The sequence below is a fragment of the Xenopus tropicalis genome, chromosome 2 (assembly GCF_000004195.4).
Source record: "Xenopus tropicalis strain Nigerian chromosome 2, UCB_Xtro_10.0, whole genome shotgun sequence".
Lineage (NCBI taxonomy): Eukaryota > Metazoa > Chordata > Amphibia > Anura > Pipidae > Xenopus > Xenopus tropicalis.
The window spans coordinates 115,849,272-115,874,019 of NC_030678.2; the positions used below are offsets into that span (position 1 = coordinate 115,849,272).

Here is a 24,748-nt window from a genome sequence, read left to right on the forward strand (position 1 = left end):
GATGAACAAATCTGTTCCATTTCACTTTGTTGAATAAACGTCAAATTCAGGAAATGCCAAAAATGACTCGCATCAAAAAAATTCCATGCGCAACAGTTTTTGTCACGCACTAATTTTTGCACCCGTTTTGTGAAAAAATCTGCCAATGGCAAAATGCAGAAATTCGCAATGAATGTTTACTAGGGATGCACTGAACCCACCGTGATGGATTCAGCCGAATACAGAACTGAAAATTTGTTCCCCCCCTAACATTTAACCCTTCCATATGCTAATTAGCATATGCTAATTCGGATTCGGTTCGGCCAGGACCGTGGATTCAGCCGAAACGGAACCCTGCCCAAAAAGGCTGAATCCTATCCGAATACTGAACTGAATTCTGGATTCGGTGCATCCCTAATGTTTATGTCAGAAAACAGTACATGTTCAGTATAAACTTCAGCAATCAAGAATGCAGGCTTACACCGGCATAATTTACATTAACAAAGTCCTAAGCACTGTAAGGGCTCTGGCACACGGGGGAGATTAGTCGCCCGCGACAAAACTCCCTGTTCGTGGGCGACTTATCTCCCCTAGTTGCCTTCCCCCTGCCATCCCACCGGCGAACATGTAAGTCGCCGGCGGGATGATTTGTGCGAAATCGTGCCGCCGCGTCTGCCATCCCGCCGGCGACTTACATGTTCGCCGGTGGGATGGCAGGGGGAAGGCAACTCGGGGAGATTAGTCGCCCGCGAACAGGGAGTTTTGCCGCGGGCGACTAATCTCCCCGTGTGCCAGAGCCCTAATAGTTAAGCTGAGCTAAGGAGAGCAGGTTGGGAGAAAAAATTGTAACAGACAGCTAGAGCAGAGTTTCTTTGGGAAACAGCAGTGCCATCTCTTCATTAACTGCTAGACTGAAGGGCGTGTCTGGTTCCTGGCTAACTGAGCATGCACAGTTCTTCTCAACTCAGGTTATCAAAGTTAATTCCTAAGGGAGGGGCCCAAGTGGGTTAGAAGAGGATAAAGAATCCTAAGTAGTTAAGGGCATGCTGCAGCCTTACTATGAATCTTTTAACAACCAGAGTGGTAGGTGTTAACATTTTTCAAAGAGGCTGTTCAATGATTATATTTTTTGTGGTGGATTTACATGGTTTATTACATGATCAGTCACACACAACATATCAGGAATAGCATGCCATCAGATCACTGAGCCGGTCATACCATTCATAATAATAAATTCAGTTAAGTCAGTTTTTAATATAAAAGCCTTTATTTTAAAAGTATTACATATTTTACTATATTGTTGATTTTCCAACATTTATTTTATGGATTCCTGATTGTTTTCCCCGATTTAAAAAAGTACAGCTTTAATATTAAATTTCGAAATAAGCACAGAACCCCACATGTATTAAGCCTTAAAGTTTGCCTTGGTACAGTAACCTATAATAACTAATAAGATGTTTTCTTTTAAACAGGTGGCGAAGAAATGCTAATTGGCTGGCATAGTTCATAAGAACTGTAGCTAACTTTGCACCTTGAATTACATAACCCCCAGAACTCTAGCAACCGTAAAGCCTAAATTCCAATCTGTCTAAATGAAAACTGCAGGATAAAAACAGTAAAATCATTTAAACAAAGCTAAAAAGCTTTGCCCTGAGAATGCATTTTTGCAAATAGAGTGACTTGTACTATCATTTTAACAATCAACACACCTTGTAAGAAAACATGAACAGCGCAAAAATAAAACCAAAACACATTGCTAAATTCAGAAACCGTGGATCGTGGAATATCAGTTTTATTGTTGGTCTCTTTCTATAGCTCTTAAAAGAAGCTAAGTAACACAGTTCTTCATGTCCACTACTTTTACAACTGGCACAGGACAAATTCGGTGACATCATATTATGGGCAAATAAATAGTACAGCAATGGTTAGTCTAGTGCAATGAGGCCTGAATAAGAAATCATATACAGATCATTAATTCAAGAAAGCTTCAGCCAGTTTGGTCCCCTTTTCTTTCAGTTTGAATGTGTTTAGCAACATCTTCACAAGTCCAGATATGTCTTTTTAATCCAGCTCAATATTATGGAAACCTAACATGTCAAGTCAGAAACCTATATAGCAATATTTTGTGCAAGAGAGATTTGTCTTTAAGAAAAAGGTCTATATTCTGTGCTTCAGAGCATTACCTAAAGTGGTACAGGTATGGAACCCATTATCCAGAATGCTCGGGACCTGGGGTTTACTGGAAAAGGGGTCTTTATGCAATTTGGATCTCTGTATCTTAAGGACTGTGGCACATGGGAGGAAAAGGTGAATTATTTCATTAAAATAGAGTCTATGAGAGACAGCCTTTCCATAATTCGTAACTTTCTGAATAACGGGTCCCATAACAGAACTATTAAAAGTTAAGTATTTTAAGTTTTATCCTTCATTTAACAATATCCAAAAAGTATATACATACAAAAAATACTTTTTTCATACTTGAAGGGGTGGGATTTCCAAGGCAACAACCCAGCTACCTTTGAAGACATAAGCCGGGTCTATGTAAATATTTTCCTCCTCAATTCAGAAATTCTGTTTTTTATAGCTCAGTAGATGGGAGAAAGCAGAAGAAATCGCTCCTCTTCAATTTAAACCCAAATTGCCTGTAATCTTTCAAAAAGCAACAACATGGAGTAAAGGCTTAGAATTTTCTCACCTAGCTTTCCCCCCCAAGTTGTTAATAGTCCACACTATTGTTGCCTATATAAGAGTGAGTTCGGAATACTAAGAAGGGTATTGTTTCAGTGTGGTTTAAAGCCTCTGCTACAATGCCATTTTAAAAGATATTAGAAGATGTTCTCTGAAAAAGCATAATTTGTATAAAATATTCACAAGTTATGGATTTGGCTAAAAATGTACTAGTGAATACAGGTAACTCTAAATAGCAAAGAAAATGAATGAGGAAAAAAATAAAACTCCCCTTTAAGCTGGGTACAGAATGCAATGTACAATTTGTTTACATTCCTTTTACCTGGACTGGTGGAGGCAGTATAGTAAGGAATAAACTGGTATGGACCCATACTATAAAATATGAAATTGGTGTTGCTGGCCTAACAATCTATGGATTTTTTTATTTTTTTTTTTAGCTATGATCTAATGCCATGTCAGATTATCCTTAAAGGGGACCTGTCACCCACACATACAAAGCTGTATAATAAAAGTCCTTTAAAAATTAAACATGAAACCCACATTAATTTTTTAATTTAATCATCCATACCTGTTATAAACATATTTACAAATCAGAGCTCTCGATCATATATTGCCTGCCCTGCCTCTATGCCTGAGGAGGCAGGCAATATATGACTGACAGCTCAGATTACAATTACTTTAAAGGAAAAGTAGCACTAAATTTTTTAAGTACAAAATCTACTCTACTCTGCTCCAATAATTGCCCTATCCTGCACACCATTTATTATTTTGAATGCTTTATTAGAAAATACCTGCTAAAACTTGGCTTCCGGTCATTTGAGATAGGGCAATACGGCGATGCAGGGCAGAAGCCACTATGTGACGATCGATTGATCGATCCTAGCCTTCCTTCTGTATAGGAAGGAGTCAGGCTAGGCTCAATCAACCGATCGTCGCATAGTGTCGCTTAGTGTTACTTTTCCTTTAACTTTCCATTCATCACTTTTAGTTATCACGTTGATGGCAAGTGCATAAGATTTTGGGGTGATACAAAGTTTGCCTTATTAACAGTGTACATAAGTGCCTGCTTGCTGTGACTGTAAATTCCATGACTAAAATGAAAAAAAAAATATATAGTGAAGTTTATTTTGCTCAACTAGTATGACTCAGGGTGACAGGTCCCCTTTAAAAAGAGGAGCAGCAATATTACAATAATTATATAAAAATACATTAACTGCTGTCATGAAAGTTCTTGCAGAGAATCAGATAGCTAATCTTTAGTTTTTAATAGCAGGCATCACATGCCTAGATAGCGAAGTACAAAGCATTTACATGCCTTAATACACAAATACATATTAAATTGCCTATTTTATAAGCACGATGAGCAAAAAGCCTTTTCTGAAAACTCTAATTACATAATTCATTTATCAGCACTGTATAATACAGGTGGTGCTATATTAGTATAGTATTTCTGAAAAAAATAATCACAAAATAATTTAGTTACAAAGGCACATTGAGGAGAAATATTCAAGGATACCACCAGGATATAAGTTATTATAACAAATACAAAGATGGGCATGAACTGTATTCAAAGCTCTGGAATCATCAAGAAACTCCTAAATTGGTTGGAATGGTTTCCTCCAGAAGACTCTCTGTATGTGTAGTTTTATAGTGGCCTGTAAAAACAGCACTATGTCTTGGAGAAGAAGAGACACAAAACATTGTTTTTAGGTGCTCAAGCGTCTTTCTGGTCTTGGAACACATTTGGTAATGGCAACCCTCCACAGTGCAGGAGCTAGCAAAAGGCTTAAGGTCGTCACACTCAAGATCAGCAGGTAGACCTAAAAAATATGACAATCATTTACTGTTCTCAATAGTTAAAATAATAATTATAAAGTGGAGGGCAAAAACGCTCTCTCCTGTGTACCCTTTTCTTCTATTCAGCAAATGGCACAAGACATCTTTCCACTGGAGGAAAAAGCTGATCCTATCCACAGTGATGTGTTTGTCACTGCATATGCAAGGCAAATTTCAGTCGCAAAATGCCCCATTTGCCTAGTGACAGGCAGATCACATTTATTTGTCATTTATTATAAAGGGTGGCTGCTGACAGGATAGGACTTTATTTTTCTGCTGGTGGATGCATCCATTCATTCAGACAGAAGACAAAGCAATAACACATTTCCATTTAAAACTTTCAGTATTATCAAAAAATAAAGTGCTTGGTACTTGCATTAGAAATGTTTCAGCTTAAATCCCCTTCAGCCCAGTAAGAGCTGCTCTAATGTTTGAGACACCAGTGTGACAGATGCAACTGGCTCTTGCGTCCAGGTGCATTCATCTGAAATCTACAATAATCTTCTTTCTTAATAATTCTCAATCTTTTCATTTTCGTGCTTTGAGATATTAACAGTTTTATCTAAAAGCTACACTTTCATCTCAAAAACTCCTCAGTTTGGGTCAGTGGCCCTATATTTAACTAAATAGTTCCCTGTGGCATTAGCCTAACACACATGTTGGGTTTGTGATCAGATCTGCTATACTAAGTATCTTATGATCTGTTCCGCAATACTCTTTCAATAAACTGCAGGTTCTTTAATAGTAAACAAAATACAATAACCCACACATAGGGGCACATTTATCAAAGTACGACTGATTCCGAATACAAAAAAATCATATTTTTTCCAAGTTTTGGATTCATTAAAGCTTCGTTATTGTGACTTTTCTTTGGCCAGGTTGGAGCTGCAGAGTGCCATATAGTCCTATGGGAGGCTTCCAAAAAATTGCACAGAAGGATCACAGTCAGAAAGGTTTTCCTGCTGTTTACATGAAAATTTTGTGACTTTCGGATCGCCAATACGATATCGTGACTATTACGATTTTTTCGTAAGCATTTTCGTGACATTTCCAATCATCATATCTAATCCGAATTTTACCCAATTTGGGATTCGAACTCGTACTTTTATGAATCTGCCCCACAATGTTAGACTAAATTAAACAATTAAGCATTGTTGTTACTACTAAAAACAAATATAAAAAGATACCATGGTTCAGAGTACAAGATGTTTGAAGGAAGCACTGACCTCTCGGGATATTATCCCTGATCTACGCGCCCTGCTTCCTAGTACAAATGAGAATTCACTGACTTGAGCCAGACCAGCAGATACAATCCATTTAATATACTGACTGTTTTTTGGCAGAATCAATGACAGTACAAGTACAGCCAATACAAACTGTTGGAAAATAAAAGAAGAGCTCTGTGTTTAAACATGCTGTTTACTGCATTTTACTCTCAAATTACTAAACTATTTGCAAACAATACTATAGTTAGTCCAAAAATTTCCATACAAAATAGAAAGGCTAATTTCCTTCATGGTCAACTAGATTATTCTTTTTTAGTTAAAAAAAAAAAAACATTAGTGTAAAGCATAAAGCTCATATATGGGTAAAAAACTGGATAATTTTGTGACCAATGATTGGTTTATTTGGGGCCCCTCTACAAAATGACTGGTGTCTGTTACTATGTAACTATGAAGATGTAATTCTTGACCAAGCCAAGAAGGGGATGAATAAATTGCTACAACACTGGCAATTTACTAAAGACAAGTACAACAACTTTTGGTTAATTATCTTCGCACTTGTGAGAATTTTCTTTGCTTTGGTTTGAATTCACATCTTTTTGCCATTTTTAGTAAAAGCAAAAGAATCAATTGTTGCTAAAAATTTCTCTACGTCGAGGCTGGCAAAAGATAGAGCAGACACTTTTGCATCTCATTATCTAAGTCAACGCCTTCATTTCACACATCCATTTTCTTCATAATGGAAATTCTCTAGTTTCACGTACTAAAATTGTTCGGGGAAAATACACTAATGAATTTTCACAGAGAATTTATGCCAGGTGAAAATTTGGCACATTTCTCTCAGTACTTTTTTTTTTCTAAATTAGATGTATTGTAAAAATGCAACTAGCGAATCGAGGTGAGCATTGGTGAAGTTAGAGAGGGAGAAAATTCATACATTAGTAAATATGACCCTAAGTTGTATAATTACTGCAGGGTCACAGTCAGTAATCCTTACTGAATAAAAGCATATAGATACTAAAATGTTTACACATTTTATACATACAGAAAAAAAACTAACCTTCAAGATCACCACAAACAGGGTCAGGAACAACAGTATTGTTAATTCATATACTACAAATGTGGGGAACACGTGAAGTCCTGTGGGGAAAAAAAAGTAATTAAGCATTCTTGAGTAGTGGATGAGCAATTTTTTTTGCCAGGCATGGATTCGCAGCAACTTTCCACATTTCGCCATTGGCGAATTGTTTCACAAAACAGGAGTAATTCACTCATCACTATTCTTAAACCAATACAGAACAATGGAACAGAAAAACAAGTCATAAATTAAATGTGTATTGTTAAGTAAGTCTAGATAACATTTCTACTAATCTATTATAACATGGCATGTAAAATTATAAGACTGCACTCTCAGGAATGGTCAGTTCCTCTATGAAGTGCCCAAATGCTTTGCAGACACACAGAGAAATATTTTATCGTACAGTGAGGTGGAACATGTTGGTGCTTTGGTGGATCTGATTTTCAAACAGATCCACAAGGAGCAACAACAGCAGCAAGGAATACAAGTGAATCAATAGGTGGAATTTCAAATTCAAACCGCTTTCCTTTCTCTGTATATCAGCACAGCAGCTCATTTGGATCAGACCTCAGTCTGATCCAACTGTGATGCTTTGTTGATATCCGGAGAAGATGAAAATGTGTGCACCACAAAGATATGTCTCATTCTCTATCACATTCTAACCATTTACTATACTTCATATGGAACTGAGCATCTCTCTTCTTCTAATTTAAACTTTAAAATAACTTGAGAAATTTGCCAAATAAAAGTGAGAAATGGCAGGAAGGTATGAAAAAATATTTCAATCTAGTGTACTTTACGTATGTGTACTACACTAGCGTGTGTGCTGAAATTCTTGTCTGATTAGACAATGTCTTGCACAATAAATGCAGAGGAAAGTGGATTCATTGGTAAATTATTTAAACCTTATGGTCAAAATGTTCCAATAGTTTAGTTGTGGAAAAGCTGGTGGTGCAAACTAGTCTAAACATGTATGGGATTGTGGTAATAGATAGATTAGGCTAAAAGGTATAGTTTGTATTGTTTATTACCTATAGACGCAAAGAAAATTATAGCTAGAAAATCACGTATAGGTTCAATGACGGACATAATTTCCTCTGTGATCATATGCCCTTGAGATGAGATCAGAGCTCCAGCTAAAAAGCACCCCAATTCCATAGACACATCCAGTAACTCTGTAAGCTGTTGAACAAACACAGATTATAAAATGTTGCATCAAATCTTGCTAAATCATAAATTGTGTCCCATTTTTATTTAAAATGGAAATACAAAGTTACAATTACAATTTAATGCAATGCTAATGTAAAATGGATTAATACATCTCCATTAAAGCACTATAGTTTTGATGATAGGTCTTATCACAATGGATATGTAAAATATACCCCCATTTTGGCCCTCTTAATCCCTTGTATCAGTTATTGATTGCTTTGTATGTTAATTTGTATGTAATTCTATGGGGCACATTCATTAAAGTACGAATCCGAATCACGAAATCCAATAATTTCTGAACATCGCAAAAGTCACGAAAATTCCTTTCGTTTTAATACGAAGATTTCGTACTTATGATCCGAAATTTTCGTGTTGAAACGATCGTTTACGACTGGCAATCCGAAAGTCGCTAAATTATCGTATCCAAACGATCGGAAACTGTGGGAAAACCTTTCTGACTTTGAACCTTCTGTGCATGATTTTAGAATCCTCCCATAGGACTCAACTGCACTCTTCAGCTCCAACCTGGCCCAAGGAAAGTCAAGATAATGAAGCTTAAATGAATCCGAAACTTTCATACTCGTTGCGACAAATACGATTTTGTCACAAAAATTGTTGCGCAAATTGTTGCAAATTACAAAAAAGTCACGCAAATTGTCAAAAATATGCAAAAGTTGTAAACTTAAGAAAAAATACGAATTTTTTGTAATCGGACCTGTCGTACTTTAATGAATGTGCCCCTAAATGTATAAATGCTATTATTGTACAGTGCTATTGGCGCTTTCTAAATACATGCTTCATAATAGTAATACATTTCTAAAATAACAAATATATATATATATATATATATATATATACACACATTAAGGGGCACATATACAAAGTAATAATTTCGAAATTTATGAATGGGTTTTTACCAGAACTCAATTTTTTCATTATTGTTCCAAGAAAAATTAGAGTTTTTCGAAAACAACTCCCATAATTCGTGATTTATTAATGTTAACTTTTTTTTGGAAAAAAAAAATTTGGAAGGTTTGATCTGTAAAGGACAATTGAGTCCTATTGAGGTGTAGAATAGTAGAGGAATCGAATAGTCAGCGACAGCCTGTCCTTGACACATTTTCAAGGACAAGGTAATCCCCTCATTGTTTTCAGTTTCACACTTTTCCCACCATTGCTTTCTATTTCACCAGTTTCAAGTGGAACGTCCATTTAAACTCAAATTTTTCGAGTTTTAGCAATGCTTTCAACTAAAAAAAAATTTGGGATTTTTTAATGTAAACTCGAAATGTTCGTACGAACAATTCAAGCATTATCGTGACATTTTATAAATACAGCAATGATAGAGTTTAATTCAAATTTATACCATGTCAAGTTTATACGACTTTTAAAGCCAGAAAAAAATTGAATTTTAGTAATTGTGCCCAATATTGTTGTTTTAAACAGACATCTGATTCCACAGACTGAAAGGAAACCATGATAGTCTAGTCCCAATACTCATCAATTCACAATGGAACAAAGTGAGGGAAGGGCTGCATTACACTGAGACCTAAGATACCTAAGGGGTACCAGTCCCAGTGAGTACACAGACAGCCCTTTAGATTGTAAACTCTTTTGAGCAGGGCCCTCTTAATCTCTTGTATCAGTTATTGGTTGCTTTGTATATATATATATCTGTATGTTCAATGTATACAACCATTTATTGTACAGTGCTGTGGAATATGTTGGCGATTTATGAGTGCATGTTAATAATGCTAATTACGATTTCCTTTTGATCTGTGAAATCAGGTAGATTTAGATTTATATTAAATACACTTAATTTATTTTTTGGACCTTCATATAGGTAAAAAAGATGGATAAATACTATTTCTAGGTGATATAGTTTGCCTTTAAATTTTCAAAACCATTTTTAAGCACATATAAATTCACAGTTGTTAGTGACTTTAATTTTTTAAAGACGGACGTGAAGCATAAGATAGTTTTCTATGTTAATATATTCCATATTTTATAAAGGGTTGAAAAAGACATGAACTTAATGACTTGAATGACTTCATGATAGTGGCAGCACTGGACAGCAGTGTTATAAGAGACAGAAACACAACTGTTCACTGTAATTTATTCAACACAAGCTGTAAATTATGCAAATCCCTGCATATTTGCTCCAAAACTGATCTATGGGAATAACTGAATAGGAAATTTTAGGAGTTCTCTACATGCAGAAAAATTCACTAAGCTTTTAACATTGTGACCACAATTCTGTACAATGTGATCATGTCAAACACTGAATTAAATGTTTTAAAGAAAAAGGCTGAACTTTTTTTTTTGGTTGAATTTTAGAACATTTAAAAAAAAACTTTAAGTTTTATTTAAACAGAAAATAATAAGACCCTTTATTAAAACCTTTTTGGAGGATAACCTTCTATATAAAATACACTCATGTGATAGTTAAAATTACCGTTAACATTAGAAAGATGAATGCTGATACTCCCATAACAAGAATTTCTTTGTTCCCTTTGCTTTCTGTATGCAATTTACGATAATATGGTCCAATAAGATAGGTCTTCATAATGACACATACAAGAAAAGTAGCGACCAAGGAAAAGAGGATTTGTCCAGTAAGTGAAAGGATTCTCAGTATTTCCAGGAAAATACTAGTGGAAAAATAAAATGAAATCTTAGAAGTATAACACATAAAAAAAAAAAAAGGCAACCTCATAACACATGCAGTCTCAATAAAGGATACACAAATGTATGTTGATTATGGCAAATATGATGTTACTTCAGAGTTTGCAGGAATGCTGCTGGGAACTGCAAATAAATGCTCACACCATCAAAACAGATTATTTGGCCATCTACTTTGTCTGCGATCAGGTTGTACTTGACTAGGACAACATGGCTCTGGCAGGTGAGGATGACCAAGGAATGCAAGTTCTCTAAAGCTGTCATTGCCATCACTGGCATACAGCAACAAGTTCTACTGCCAAGTATGACAGGCAGGTGCTGATCTATATTATGCTTACTAATGTTACTAGTGTTGTTGAGTGACTTGCAACCTTCACATTGGAAATGTCATCATTAATGTGTCAGGTGACGTCCGTTACACTGCAGGGTCCGACTCCAGTACCCAGTGGCCCCAGCCTAATAAAGATCAACTGATGGACTTTTACCCGAACATCTAAAGCAATCATAAAATGAAATATATTTACATCTTACAAAATAGGTTTCAGAAGTATTACCTTGAATAGGTGTTTCCACTGGCTTGAATTAGCATTGGCATAACAGCAATGAATAAGCTAAGTTGAACATCCTGCATTACTAGCATGCCAAGTAACACACTACTGTAGTCAATTTCACCTGCATAAGTAAAATAATCAAGAATTATTTGGTTTGTAATACATATCCAACCAGCAAAACACATTCCTGCATCTCAAAATCTAGCTTGGTGTCATCAGTTAAAAACCATGTGCAGCCAATTAATCAGAAAGTTGTTCAGAGCGTAGGAGCTATGGGCTTACACCTGGTGTCACTGTGGCTAAGTGCAGGAACCAGAAAGTTAGAATGAAAATGGCAGCAGGCAATTAGCAGTAAGTGGACAAACAAATATGGATCAGCATAAAATGTTAGGAAAGGCCAGTGCAGATATCTTACAACCAAAACACAAACACATTAGGCATAAGCAATTTATATAACCCTACTAAAATTAAAAAATATAAGGCAGACACAAAAATTTACTTAAAGACAGTCAAATCAACTATAGAAATATAGTAATTCAGCTCCAGGTTTCCAAAAACACTTTATTTCAGTGTAAAGTTAGAAGTCTACAGTCTTTAGCAGAAAAGCTGCAGCAACTGTCTTGCAGCATGATGCTGAAAAAAGTAAGAGACATATTTATCAAAAGGTGATAAACAGCATTTTGCTGGAAGAAACATCAAAAGTCTCTATTCAATTCTCTAGGCTTTTTTTTGTCATGAAGTGTGAACATATTTTCATAAAACATTTTAGGTAAATTGGGTGTACAATTATTTCCCTTAGGAACATATGAATAATTAAATTATGTGTACATATGGAGGGACCAATTTATTGTTGCAATGTACATTCCTACTTTTGTGCAGTTCCATACAGATTACTGTTTTCTTCTATGAACATACCATCTTTATCTCCACGAGACCCTCCGCCAAGGAATCTGGATACCAAAGGTGTGCTCGACAATGATAAACAAGCTGAGATAAAGACACTCTGTGTTAGTCTGATTCTCAGTAAGTGTCCCCAAAGTAAGCCAAATGCAATCATTAGGACAGTCATATAGCAAGGTCCTTGAAGAGCTATTTTCCATACCTGAAGGAACAGAAGCACATAGTAAAAGAGACCTTGAAATGCTGTTGACAGCTTTTTATACTCACTCTCATCACAATTATTTTTATATATGTATTAATAACTTTATTAATTTACACATTTTTACCTAAACCATAATTTAAAATATTTACAAAAAGGTTGTTCACTTGAAAATTAAATTGTAAAATAATTTGCAGTTGGTCTTTTTTTTTTTTTTTTTGTTCTGCAGTTCTTAGGTATGGAAAACTCCATCTAGTTTCTAGGTCTTAATTATCTAACTGAAATAGAATTAGTAAACTAAAGCATCACACAGTCAGTCAATCTGTTTGTTTGGGTCAGTGAACCACTGACCACCAGACAGCATTTTCAGCTGCAGGCTAGAAAAATATGGATGACAATTTAAAACAATTCAAAACCATACAAAATAAATTAGTGCTGGGCGGTATACCGATAAAAACCGAACACCGGTTTTTTTAAAAAAAAATGATATAAATTTTTAGCATACCGCCATACCGGTGTCAAGTATTTCCGGGTTGCGCGCGCATTCAATACAGCAATTCCGGTTTCTTTGAGCGCCAGGAAGAAAATTAGAAAAAAGCCGCTAGCGAAGAAAAGAATTCAGGAGTAGCGAACACAGCTACCTATACCTTAGAGCGCCAGGAAGAAATACGGAAGAAGCCGCATGCAAGTAACTTGCGGTCGCTATGTGACGTCACTTCCGAAGAACTGAAGACCAGGAAGTGACTGAAGGCAGCGCGTACTTAGGGAGGAAGCAGGAGCTGTCAGGTTGTAAGATGGCAAATCAAAGTCTCTCTCTGTATGTTTTCTTTATTTTTATCAGTATAATAAATTGCTTTCTTTCCCTCCCCTTTTGCTATCAGTTTCATCATTTCCCCTCCTCTCTGTATCCCCCCACGCCCCTTCAGAAACTCCACCCACATTTTTGCCTAATAAGAAAATTGAATTCTAACCACTTGTCTAATACACTACAATTAACCAATTTAAATAGTTTTAAAGTTCTATTTCAGCATTATCTTTCTGGGGGGGGTTGGGGCCCTGGCCACCAATATTTATTATTTATTTTTTATTTATATACCGTCAAATACCGTGATACCGATATAATTTTGAAAAATACCGTGATATAAATTTTTGGTCATACCGCCCAGCTCTAAAATAAATCATGGGAACCAATTACAGGCCCATCTAGAACACTAAAAGCTAATATAAAAGGTGAAGTATAGCAGAGGTAGCCCTCTGTATTTCTGTAGAGCACCTTCCCCTGACACAAGTTCCTCACTTTTTGGGTCAGCCTGCAATGCTCTTCATGAAAAATATCACTCTCACAATTTAGTTCTCTAGTAGACTGGTATCAGGGAAGAGAAGAAGAAAATTGTTGCATGTAATAAAGATCCCCAAAATACTACTGCCTAACATTAGAATCACTGCAAGTAAAAGATTACCCAGGGTGATCCAGCTTAATAACGGAAAAAAAAATCAAAAGACGACATTATTCCGCAATTAAGCTGGATTGACGGAATGTTTTACCTGCAGCGATCCTAATGTTATGCAATGGCAAGGCATTCTCTGGAGATTTGTTATACAACAGTGCACCCTGAGGAGGTAAGAAAGGGTAAAGCAATGCTGTCATTTCTAATCTCAATCTATAAACCACGTACAATGGTTCCAGGAAAAAGTTAACCTTTTTAAAAAGTGATGAATGTGATCCTTAACATACACATAGATAGAGAATGTGTGTATGAGTGAATGTGAGTGTAATACTGCAGCATTTACCTTTCTGAGCCGTTCAGGAGAAAACTCCAAGCCAACAACAAAAAGGGTAAAGAATACACCAAACTCCCCCAAGGTCTCCACTTGTACAATAGACTGTGAGACAAAGACAAAGAAATAGAGGGGTAAGAGTTACATATTAGAAAACTTGGAAAGTTAACCAAAAATCTGTGACCATACAGAAGAAACCTACAACACACTGCTTTGCTGCACAATAAAGGAAGTGCATATAAAAACAACAGTGTAAGTTTCATACTAGTAATTTCACCTTGATGCTGTTTAGTCCAGAAGGGCCCATCAGTACTCCACACACAATATATCCAAACATGGTTGGAAGGCCAATCATTGTACATACCCATCCACATGGAAGAGACAGCATAACAATGGTAACAATGTCCTAGAGAGAAATAAGTTTTAATTGTAGCAGGGCCGTTATTATCAAACAAAATTAAATTTAAATGTAACTTGCCAATACAATCTGGAAAGGTATTATACTATATTTAAGAACAACTGCCAATGCACCATACACTGGCCAACATGGTGCCTACATGATCCATGTTTCAAGGATAGTACATGCTTGATGGATATGCTATCAAAACCATTGCAATAACTTTCATTTAATATAGAGAATTTATATTTCTTTCAAGTATGTGATCAGTAACTATATTGAAATTATTTGAAATAATTCAGGAAAAACCTGGGTTATGGTTACAACAATACAGTCTTATTTGATATAGTTTCCACAATGCAATAAGCTTTTTTGAGGTGCTAAAAACATCATAGAAATACTTGGGTACTAACTCAGATTAAATTAAGTGTATGAATATGGATACACATTTGAAAAATAAAGTAGAGAATATTTATGCACAGTATTTCAGTACATAAGGGTGACGACTGTTGGTCCACTAAAACAGGACTGCTGGCAACAGAGAACAATGAGGAAGTAAATAATTAGCTAAATAATTTCCTCATTATTTACAGCGAAAAATCAATAGCAGAATAGAGGGCTTACCATAGAGAAGGATTTAATTTATTTGACAAAAATTTTACTTTGTGTAGAGATGCAGCAAACAAACATACCTTTATAAAGTGGTGGTCTGCACGGGGAATGGTAGAATCCCTTGGTTTTGTCAGAATATATTGGTTATTCTGAGAGTCGATTAACATACTAAGCCCCAAATCATCCTCTACTTGTCGTTGAGATGTATTTCTTTTGACTTCATCCTCTTCCACTCTGAGGACTGCCTCCACATTCACGCCTCTAATCTGACACGCAAAAAAATTCAGAATTAATAAGAAAAAATAAAAACCCGATTACAATATACTGAAAACTCCATTTGTAGCATCGTTTACAGGGGTGTGAGTTTTCTTTTTTCTGAGCGCAATATTGTAGTAGACAGTCTAGGCCCAAAGGATAGCCAGTTTGTTTTTTTTACTTCACAGTTCAAAAAGTTACCTTTTACATTTAGTAAAGTCTGAAAAGCAATCTGTATGTAAGTTCATGAATATACAGTGGATATAAAAAGTCTACACTCAGTACACAAAAATGAGACAAAGATAAATCATTTCAGAACTTTTTCCACCTTTAATGTGACCTATAAACTGTACCACAAACTGAAATCTTTTAGGTGGAGGGAAGAAAAAAAAAACTAAAATAATGTGGTTGCATAAGTGTGCACACCCTCTTCTAACTGGGGATGTAGCTGTGTTCAGAATTAAGCAATCACATTCAAAATTCATGTTAAATAGGAGTCAGCATACACCTGCCATCATTTAAAGGGCCTCTGATTAACCCCAAATAAAGTTTAGCTGCTCTAGTTTGTCTTTCCTGATATTTTTTTAGTCGCATCCCACAGCAAAAGCCTTGGTCCACAGTGAGCTTCCAAAGCATCAGAGGGATCTCACTGTTAAAAGATATCAGTCAGGAGAAGGGTACAAAAAAATTTCCAAGGCATTAGATATACCATGGAACACAGTGAAGACAGTCATCATCAAGTGGAAAAAATATGGCACAACAGTGACATTACCAAGAACTGGTCGTCCCTCCGAAATTGATGAAAAGACAAGAAGAAAACTGGTCAGGGAGGCTACAAAGAGGCCTACAGCAACATTAAAGGAGCTGCAGGAAAATCTGGCAAGTACTGGCTGTGTGGTACATGTGACAACAATCTCCCGTATTCTTCATATGTCTGGGCTATGGGGTAGAGTGGCAAGACGAAAGCCTTTTCTTACAATGAAAAACATCCAAGTCAGGCTACATTTTGCAAAAACACATCTGAAGTCTCCCAAAAGCATGTGGGAAAAGGTGTTATGGTCTGATGAAACCAAGGTTGAACTTTTTGGCCATAATTCCAAAAAATATGTTTGGCACAAAAACAATACTGCACATCACCAAAAGAACCCCATACCCACAGTGAAGCATGGGGCTGTTTTTCTTCAGCTGGAACTGGGGCCTTAGTTAAGATGGGGGGATTATGAGGGAATTATGAACAGTTCCAAATACCAGTCAATATTGGCACAAAACCTTCAGGCTTCTGCTAGAAAGCTGAACATGAGGAGGAACTTCATCTTTCAGCATCACAACGAGCCAAAGCATACATCCAAATCAACAAAGGAATGGCTTCACCGGAAGAAGATTAACGTTTTGGAATGGCCCAGCCAGAGCCAAGACCTGAATCCGATTGAAAATCTGTGGGGTGATCTGAAGAGGGCTGTGCACAGGAGATACCCTCGCAATCTGGAGTGTTTCTGCAAAGAAGAGTGGGCAAATCTTGCAAAGTCAAAATGTGCCATGCTGATAGACTCATGTAATAAAATCAAAAGGTGCTTCAACAAAGTATTAGTTTAAGGGTGTGCTTAAACTTATGCAACCACATTATTTTAGTTTTTTTGGTTTTCTTCCCTCCACCTAAAAGATTTCAGTTTGTTTTTCAATTGAGTGGTACAGTTTATAGGTCACATTAAAAGGTGGAAAAAGTTCTGAAATGATTAACTGTATATACTCGAGTATAAGCCTAGTTTTTCAGCACCCAAAATGTGCTAAAAAAAGACACCCTTGGCTTATGCTCGAGTCGGGTGCCATGGGTCCCTCCAGACTAGCACCCTCTGTCCTTTGTGTGCAAATTAGGTCACCCACAACCAGACCCTCCAGTACCCTGGCCCTCTCCCAAATTCATCTTCATCTACCATCCTCACCTGTCCCATTTTGCACTAGACATTGCACTTTATATTCTATATAAACTATACATAGTTTTGAAGGATTGTAACTCTTTGTGTTTTAGCTTGGTTGCTGATTGAGCTAGTTTACTGTATTTCTTTTAAATAAATATTTAAAAACATATACCCCACTGATACCTCAATTAATGTAATTGTATTGGTATTTATTTTGACTATTGAAACTTAGCGGTAGCTGCTGCATTTCCCACCCTAGGCCTATACTCGAGTCAATAAGTCTTTCCAGTTTTCTTAGGTAAAGTTACGTACCTCGGCTTATATTCGGATCAGCTTATACTCTAGTATATACGGTATCTTTGTCTCATTTTTTACAGCACAGGAACCTGACATTTTATCAGGGGTGTGTAGACTTTTTATATCCCCTGTAAGTGTGCCCATAGCCAAACAAAAGAAAACCTTTATGTGAAATTCCCAAGTTCTGTTTTTTAAACCAATACTTAAGGGGAAATTAGAACACAAAACTTTGCTTGCTAGATATGACTATGCTTTTTTGCATGTTACTTCAATCCAGTGTATCACATTATAGTCACTGCTTCCTATTAAGAACATGTCTGTTAATTTTTTATCACTGTGTACTTTAGCCTACTGATAAAAACTGGGTGGACCTGCTAAACTGTGATCATATATCATTATTACTATTTACACTGAGTAATGCATAAACATAAAAACAGTGTAACAGCTGTTTCAGTCCTTGATTACCTTGGCCTGTAAACATTGCACAGGTCATTTCTCCTGGGAGAGTGAAATAACTAAATTGTTCTAAGATAGCCAATTTCCTTTAGGCTAGGCACTTGTCTGCACAGATGGATAGGTGCCATGATTGCCATTACTTACCAAGGGGTGCTTCGGACTGCAGTGGCATTTTCTTCACCTGTGGCCTCACATCCAAAAAAATAATGTGCCATGGCTTGCACTGTCACATTTGTAACTAACTGTCCTGTTAAATTGTTCAATTTATTCTTTCCATAAATTAATGGTAAGTCCAAAAGGGTGAGGCTTAGTCTTAAGGGTATTCCGTGGCTTCCTTCTCAGAATTACTTCTGCTTTGCATACAAATGAGAAACTCTCCTTATCCAAAACACTTTTCTATTGGATCCTTTCTATTTATAATTACATGGTAATTATAAATTAAACATATAGATCATATATTATATATATATATATATATATATATATATATATATATATATGTGTGCCTCTCGAGGAAACTTCAGAAAATGAAGAGACGCGTATGCCATCCCACTGGCGATTTACATTCTTGCCGGTGGGATGGCACTGCATGGAGATTAATCGCCAGCGGTAATGAAGATTTGTCACAGGACGACTAATCGCCTGTTTGCCACTGCCTTAAGTCATTAGCCTCTTTATTCTACTATTTTTGTTCTTGCTTTTAAATGCTTTTATTTTTATTTGAGCCCTCTATTATATTCCATTTGGTCTAATGAAACAAAACTACTCCTTTATTAGGCTTGCAGGGCAATCAAATTACATGATATAATATTGTGCAAAACTTAATAGGTTTTGCAGAAAAGCAAGATATTAACTTTGAAGAACTATCCAGATATTTGGTAAAGTACCTGAACTGAACAACAGAAGTAATCAGTAGTGACTTACAGACTTATTATCATCAAAAGCATGGTCTTCTATCTCCTCCTCTAGTCGATCAGCAGCCTTTCTTACATCTTCAAGTATCTCATCTAGCATGGACAGACTTTTATTCTGATGCTGCATGTTCTTGAGTGCTTCGACTTGGTGTTTTTCAGCTGCCAAAAGCTCTACATATTCTTTTTCCTCCTAAAAACAAAAAAAAATTACACAGATATTCTGAGTTACAGCTGCTATACCATTTGAAACTACTAACCCTCCAATTAAATCATAAATTTAATGTATAATATTTTATTTGTGTGCAAGTTTGCTTTGGTGTGTTGGTCACATATGTAAAATGTTTTGTTAATATGGAAGGCTGACCAATCCCATCTGGCTTCACGCACACTGTAGGTACACTGGTGTTCCTGAGTTCTCCTGCGGTGTATTTTTAGTTACAGTTAATACTGTCATGGGAAAACACATTTTTTTCAAAACACATCAGTTAATTGAGCTTCTTCAACAGAATCCTGCATTGAAATCTGTTTTTTAAAAGTGCAAACAGATTTTATGTTTAATTTTGAAATTTCACATGGGGCTAGCAATATTCTTCATTTCCCAAGGTGCCACAGCCATGTGACCTATGCTCTGATAAACTTCAGTCACGCTTTACTGCTGTAAAGAGGCCTTCGGTGGTGCCCCTACACAGGCAGATAAGCTGTCAAATTGTTCTAAAAGGACAGATATCAGCAGCTGAAATGGCGCCGTGTATAGCCACCTTTAGGCTGCCTTTAACTTACCTTGAAACCAACACAGGAAATGCAGATAGACATGCAAAACTAAAAAAAAGACTTGCATAAGCATGCACATGTAAAAAGTGATTCCAATTCAAATTCACCTTAATGAGGCAGTAAGCATAAATTCTCTATGGACATATGGTAAAACTAAAAACAGGTCATGCAGCAAGACAATGATCTTAAACACACAAGTTGTTCTACCAAATAATGGTTAAAGAAGATTAAAGTGAATGTTCTGGAATTTATTTTTCAATAAATATAATAATTTTTGTTTCACTAGGTTTTTTTCATCTAATTTTAGGACTTGTTTGAAAATGTTATGTTTTAGGTCACATTCATATAAAAATACAGAAAATTTTAAAGGGTTCACAAGCTGTCAAGCACCAATGTACAAACTAACTGCATTCACAGTTTGGAGTCATGTCTGCTTCAGTGAAACACAACCCAATCACCACACCAGTTTGGCCTGGTTGAAGTAGGTCACTGTGCCAGTTTGCACTGTGATTGTCATTGTGCCTGTTCGTGTCAGGCTATTATTTCTCTGGGCTGGAAGGGGGTGGGAGTCACTACACCAGTATAGCTGGTGTTTCAATGCCAGTGGGCTACTGCTCATGTATAATCTGGTGCTCATGTCTCCAGTAGAAGCTGGGGGTCACTGTGCCAGTACTGGACGGTTGCTTACTGCAACAAAAGCAGCACTTCATTGTATGTGTGCCAGTTTAAGAAATAAAGGTTCATAATCCCAACTTGTTACCACAGGCAGTTAAAAAAGCATATGTACTACAAACAAAACACTGATGTTTGAAATAATACATTTTAAAGAAATATATAGAAATAATGGAAGAATATCTTACTGAAAACATATACACCATATACTCTTAAAGCCACAACAACAAAGATATTTATGGTGGAACATACACTATGACAAACTCTGTTTTTATGCATCATTTATTTAATCCCCGTAGGGCATGGAGTGTTCCAACAAACATTCTTATGCCAAAAGGGAAGATGTTAAAATCAGCACTAACCTTAATTGCTGCTTCTCTTAAAGCTTCCAACCGCTGCCTACTGCTTTCCTTCATGTTTACTACATCCTTGTAATCACCCTGCAGAGCTCTGCGCAACCCATGAACTGCCTGAAATACAGAGTTCTCACTTTCATTTAGTTCTTTCTGGAAAATTTCAAAAGTGTGTACTTGAAACAACTTCTCTTCAGATGACAACCCTGGATCTTTCTCTACAGCTTTAATAGCATTATTCAGCTTGTTCAGCACCACATTCTTCTGATGAAGGAGGCCAGACAGCTTTCGGCAGTTGTTAAGAAGCCATTCCTTTCGCTGGCTGACTGTGGCTCCTTTGCCTCGATGTAGCTTTATAGCATGCTGAGCTACTCCATCATGCTCTGCAGTGTGTACTAGGTGGTATGACACCTGTAATGCAAGAATCCATAGGATGTTGGTAGGCATGGTTGGTTTCATCACAGGGGGCAGAACTGAACAAAATAAGTGTCTGGATACATGAATTACTCAAGTCCCTTTGTCAAACATTGCTGATGTTTCCACAGCACATTTAAGCTGTAAGAGAAAGTTTGTAAAGAGGTTCAGAAGAATAGATAATGAGTCTTTAAAATATTAAAAGAGAAGAATGCATTAGCCTGTTTGCCTGCAAAATATTAAAAATTATTCTGCAATACTTTCTTACTTTACTAAAACAAAAGCTATTTAAATGTTGTTAATATGAAATCATCAGAAATATTAGTAGCAAGTATCTCTTATACACGTTCCTCTTCCCATAGTGAATAATGTTGCGCACACTTGTATTTATGTATTTACTTCCCTTACAATTCTAGTGTTAATAAATCATTTGTATGTCTGTCTATTCTTCCCTACTTATTCCCATGTGTTTAGCACAGTTCCACAGGTATGTACCAAAGTAACAATGGATTTATAGATCTCTGTCCATATAAAGTCATTTCTGAATATTCTACAAATTAAAAATTCTGTTTCTGACAGGCCAGGTAGCAAACAGCATCATGCCATTTAGCAATTATGACAGTATCCTGATGGAGTAAAAACAATGGCAGGTATTTGCCACCATAGTGACCTCCAGCTTGTGGATGTGCTGCACTAAATTGCCCTGTTCCGCCCTGGTTATCAACGTCAGCATTCGATAATTGATATCTCTGCCTTCCCAGCAGCTGTCAGGACCGAATGTTAACAGGAATTAGCAATAAGCGAGACTATATAACCACACCTATATATAGAACCACCCAGGAATGTCTTTTTTTAAAGCGGATAGGTGTGACTGTTTTCAGGCTTTAGTTATTTTTTATGCTTATCTGGCCCCATTATGTCACATTTACCAGAGAAAGTTCAGCCTTAAGAACATGCATTATGCACTGCAGAGCAACTTACAACCCTGTTTGGGAGCCAGGAACGGATATGTTTCAGTGCAGTTCAGCAGTAAAGAGTGAGTGAAGTTTATCAGAGCACAACTCACATGGCTGTTGCACCCTGGGAAATGAAGAATATGGCTAGCCCTATGAGAAATTTCATAATTAAATATAAAAAAAATCTGTGTTTTTGAAAAAGAGATTCAGTGAAAGATTCTGCTGGAGAAGCTCTATTAACTGATGCATTTGAATAAAAAAAAAAAGAAACATGTTTTCCCTTGACAGTATTCCTTTATTTATACAGGGGTGTAAGCAAAGGGTATAGCTTAAATCAAATTCCAGTAATTAAAAGTGGTATCTGGATTCTTTTGGCTGCATATTGTCATAAGTTACCCAGCACTCAGGAAAGGAGACAGTGTGAACCATGGGGGGGGGGGGGGCCCAGGTTGCATGTAAAGCACAGTGGAGCAATTTGCTGTGGGGACCAATAATATTCATTTAAAGGAACAGTAACACCAAAAAATGAAAGTGTATAAAAATAATTACGACATTATGTACTGTTGCCCTGTGCTGGTACAGCTGGTGTGTTTGCCTCAGAAAGACTACTATAGTTTATATAAATAAGCTGCTATGTAGCCATGGGGGCAGCCATTCAAAGGAGAAAAGGCACAGGCACGTAGCAGATAAAAGATAAAGCCCCATTATATTCTACAGAGCTTATCTGTTATCTGCTATGTAACCTGTGCCTTTTCTTTTTTCCAGGTTGAATGGCTGCCCCCATGGCTACACAGCAGCTTATTTATATTAGCTATAGTACTGTTACTTTAGCAAATACACAACTTTACCTGTGCAGGGTAACAGTACATTATATTTTAAATACTTTAATACACTTTCATTTTTGGCGTTACTGTTCCTTTAAGCCAATGCCACCAAACAGATATAAATTAAAGGGTCGGCAGCAACAACAACAACAATTTTACATGCAATTAAATACAATGTATCGTTACCCTGCACTGAAAAAACTTGTGCGTTTGCTTCTGAAACCCTATTAAATGTTTATATAAATAATTTGCTTTATAGCATAAGGCAGCCATTCAAGTAGAGTGGGGGAAAAGGCTCATATTTACACAATAGATAACATATTAGCTTTAAAAGGGTAATGGCACACAGCGCTTATGTAAGCAGCTACTTGCCCTGGCTACAAAATGGACAATACTGGCTGGCTAATAGTAACACCATGGGGCACATTTACTAATCCACGAATCTGAATCCGGAATGGGAAAAAATCGAATTGGAAACGAAAATTTTGCGACTTTTTCGTCGCTGTCGTGTTTTTTTCATATTTTGCGCAATTTTTTCGTCGCCGTCATGACTTTATCGTATTTTGCGCAACTTTTTAGTCGCCGTTGCAATTTTTTCGTATTGAGCAATTGTAAACGGCGGAAAAACCAATCCGATGTTTTCGCGTCGGCGACGAAAAAGTTGCGGAAAATATACAATAAAGTCGTAACGGCGACGAAAAAATTACGGGACATACGAAAAAGTCGCAGCGGCAATGAAAAAGACGCAAAAATACTGATCGTTACGAAAAAACGTGTTCGGACGCTTTCGGTCCGTTCGTGGATTAGTAAATGTGCCCCCATGTGTCACGCAGAAAGACGAACGCCATTAATGGCTCGCTGCAGGATATCAGAAAAAAAACCTGTCACGAAAAATAATTTGTTGCCAAGAAATATTGAAGTTTCTTTGTAGGTGCTGGAAGAACAGATACTAACTTTAAACACACACACACATATATATATATATATATATATATGACAATAAGCAAAGTAGAAAAATGTTGTCCCATTAGCATTTTAGCAATATTCCCTAAGAGGGGATAGTCATTTACTTTAGAAAAAGATGCCCCACAAATTAGACATAGTGTTTTTTTTGTTTTTTTTACTAGGGGACCTAGTCCCCTTCAGAATGGACATGCGGGAAGGTCTGCGAAAAAGCTAACTACCACACATTGTATAAAAACAAATATTCATACCTGATATCTAAGGAACACCGTTATATAACTTTAAATATATTGGCATCAGCGCAACAGAGCAGCTATGAGTCATATGGAAGCATTTCCTTCATACTATCGTTTCACTACTGCCAACAACAAGGCGCCATTCCAGGCTGAATCCTTCATGGTTAAGAAGAAATATCACAGAAAATTCTGCTAGTCCGACATACTCTCTCATATGCCCCAGCAGCAGCTTCTACGCTGAACTGCCAGCGTCACCAGGCGGGGCCACCGCTAATCAAAACTCAGCGCACCTCAGTGTGCCCATACTGTCTCGACTTCTCGTCTTTGTCATCGGGATGCGCGTCGCAAGGTATTTTGGGAAATGTAGTTTTAGTCGGAGCTGTAACTGCTGAATAAAAACTGGCGCCAGATTGTAGTATGCATAAACAAAATCTGTTTATACTCTGTTTACTAATGTTCAGTGAGTTTGTTCATAACAGCATAATTTGTGTATCGCCTGTGCATGCTGGTATAACGATACTGTTAGAAATGTTTCCGTAAATGCTAACAAGCGGGGCTCTGTCTTTTAGGAACGCATCTTGTCAATTG

The 24,748-nt window shown here is 36.7% G+C and overlaps 1 protein-coding gene across 1 annotated transcript; it reads right to left on the minus strand.

Annotated features, from left to right (window-relative positions):
- Window positions 1-1,227: 1,227 nt before the first annotated feature.
- On the minus strand, window positions 1,228-24,304 carry tmco3 (transmembrane and coiled-coil domains 3). The gene is made up of 13 exons (XM_002936981.5): window positions 24,176-24,304; window positions 20,777-21,322; window positions 18,982-19,161; window positions 15,214-15,399; window positions 14,402-14,530; window positions 14,137-14,229; window positions 12,162-12,348; window positions 11,250-11,367; window positions 10,469-10,664; window positions 7,836-7,986; window positions 6,787-6,866; window positions 5,730-5,879; window positions 1,228-4,487 (listed from the first exon to the last, which is right to left on the minus strand). Exons 2-13 carry the CDS (start codon window positions 21,224-21,226, stop codon window positions 4,374-4,376), a joined length of 2,034 nt encoding a protein of 677 aa, XP_002937027.1. The 5' UTR covers window positions 21,227-21,322; window positions 24,176-24,304; the 3' UTR covers window positions 1,228-4,373.
- Window positions 24,305-24,748: the final 444 nt, after the last annotated feature.

Bases quoted from the DNA above. Each gene is read 5' to 3' on its own strand.
- tmco3 (XM_002936981.5), bottom strand. From the start codon at position 21,226: ATGAAACCAACCATGCCTACCAACATCCTATGGATTCTTGCATTACAG. The intron at 15,400-18,981 runs GTAAGTCACTAC...TTTGCGTGTCAG, and splicing joins CTTTTGATGATAATAAGTCT to ATTAGAGGCGTGAATGTGGA. The intron at 14,531-15,213 runs GTATGTTTGTTT...ATTTCTCTCTAG, and splicing joins CAGACCACCACTTTATAAAG to GACATTGTTACCATTGTTAT.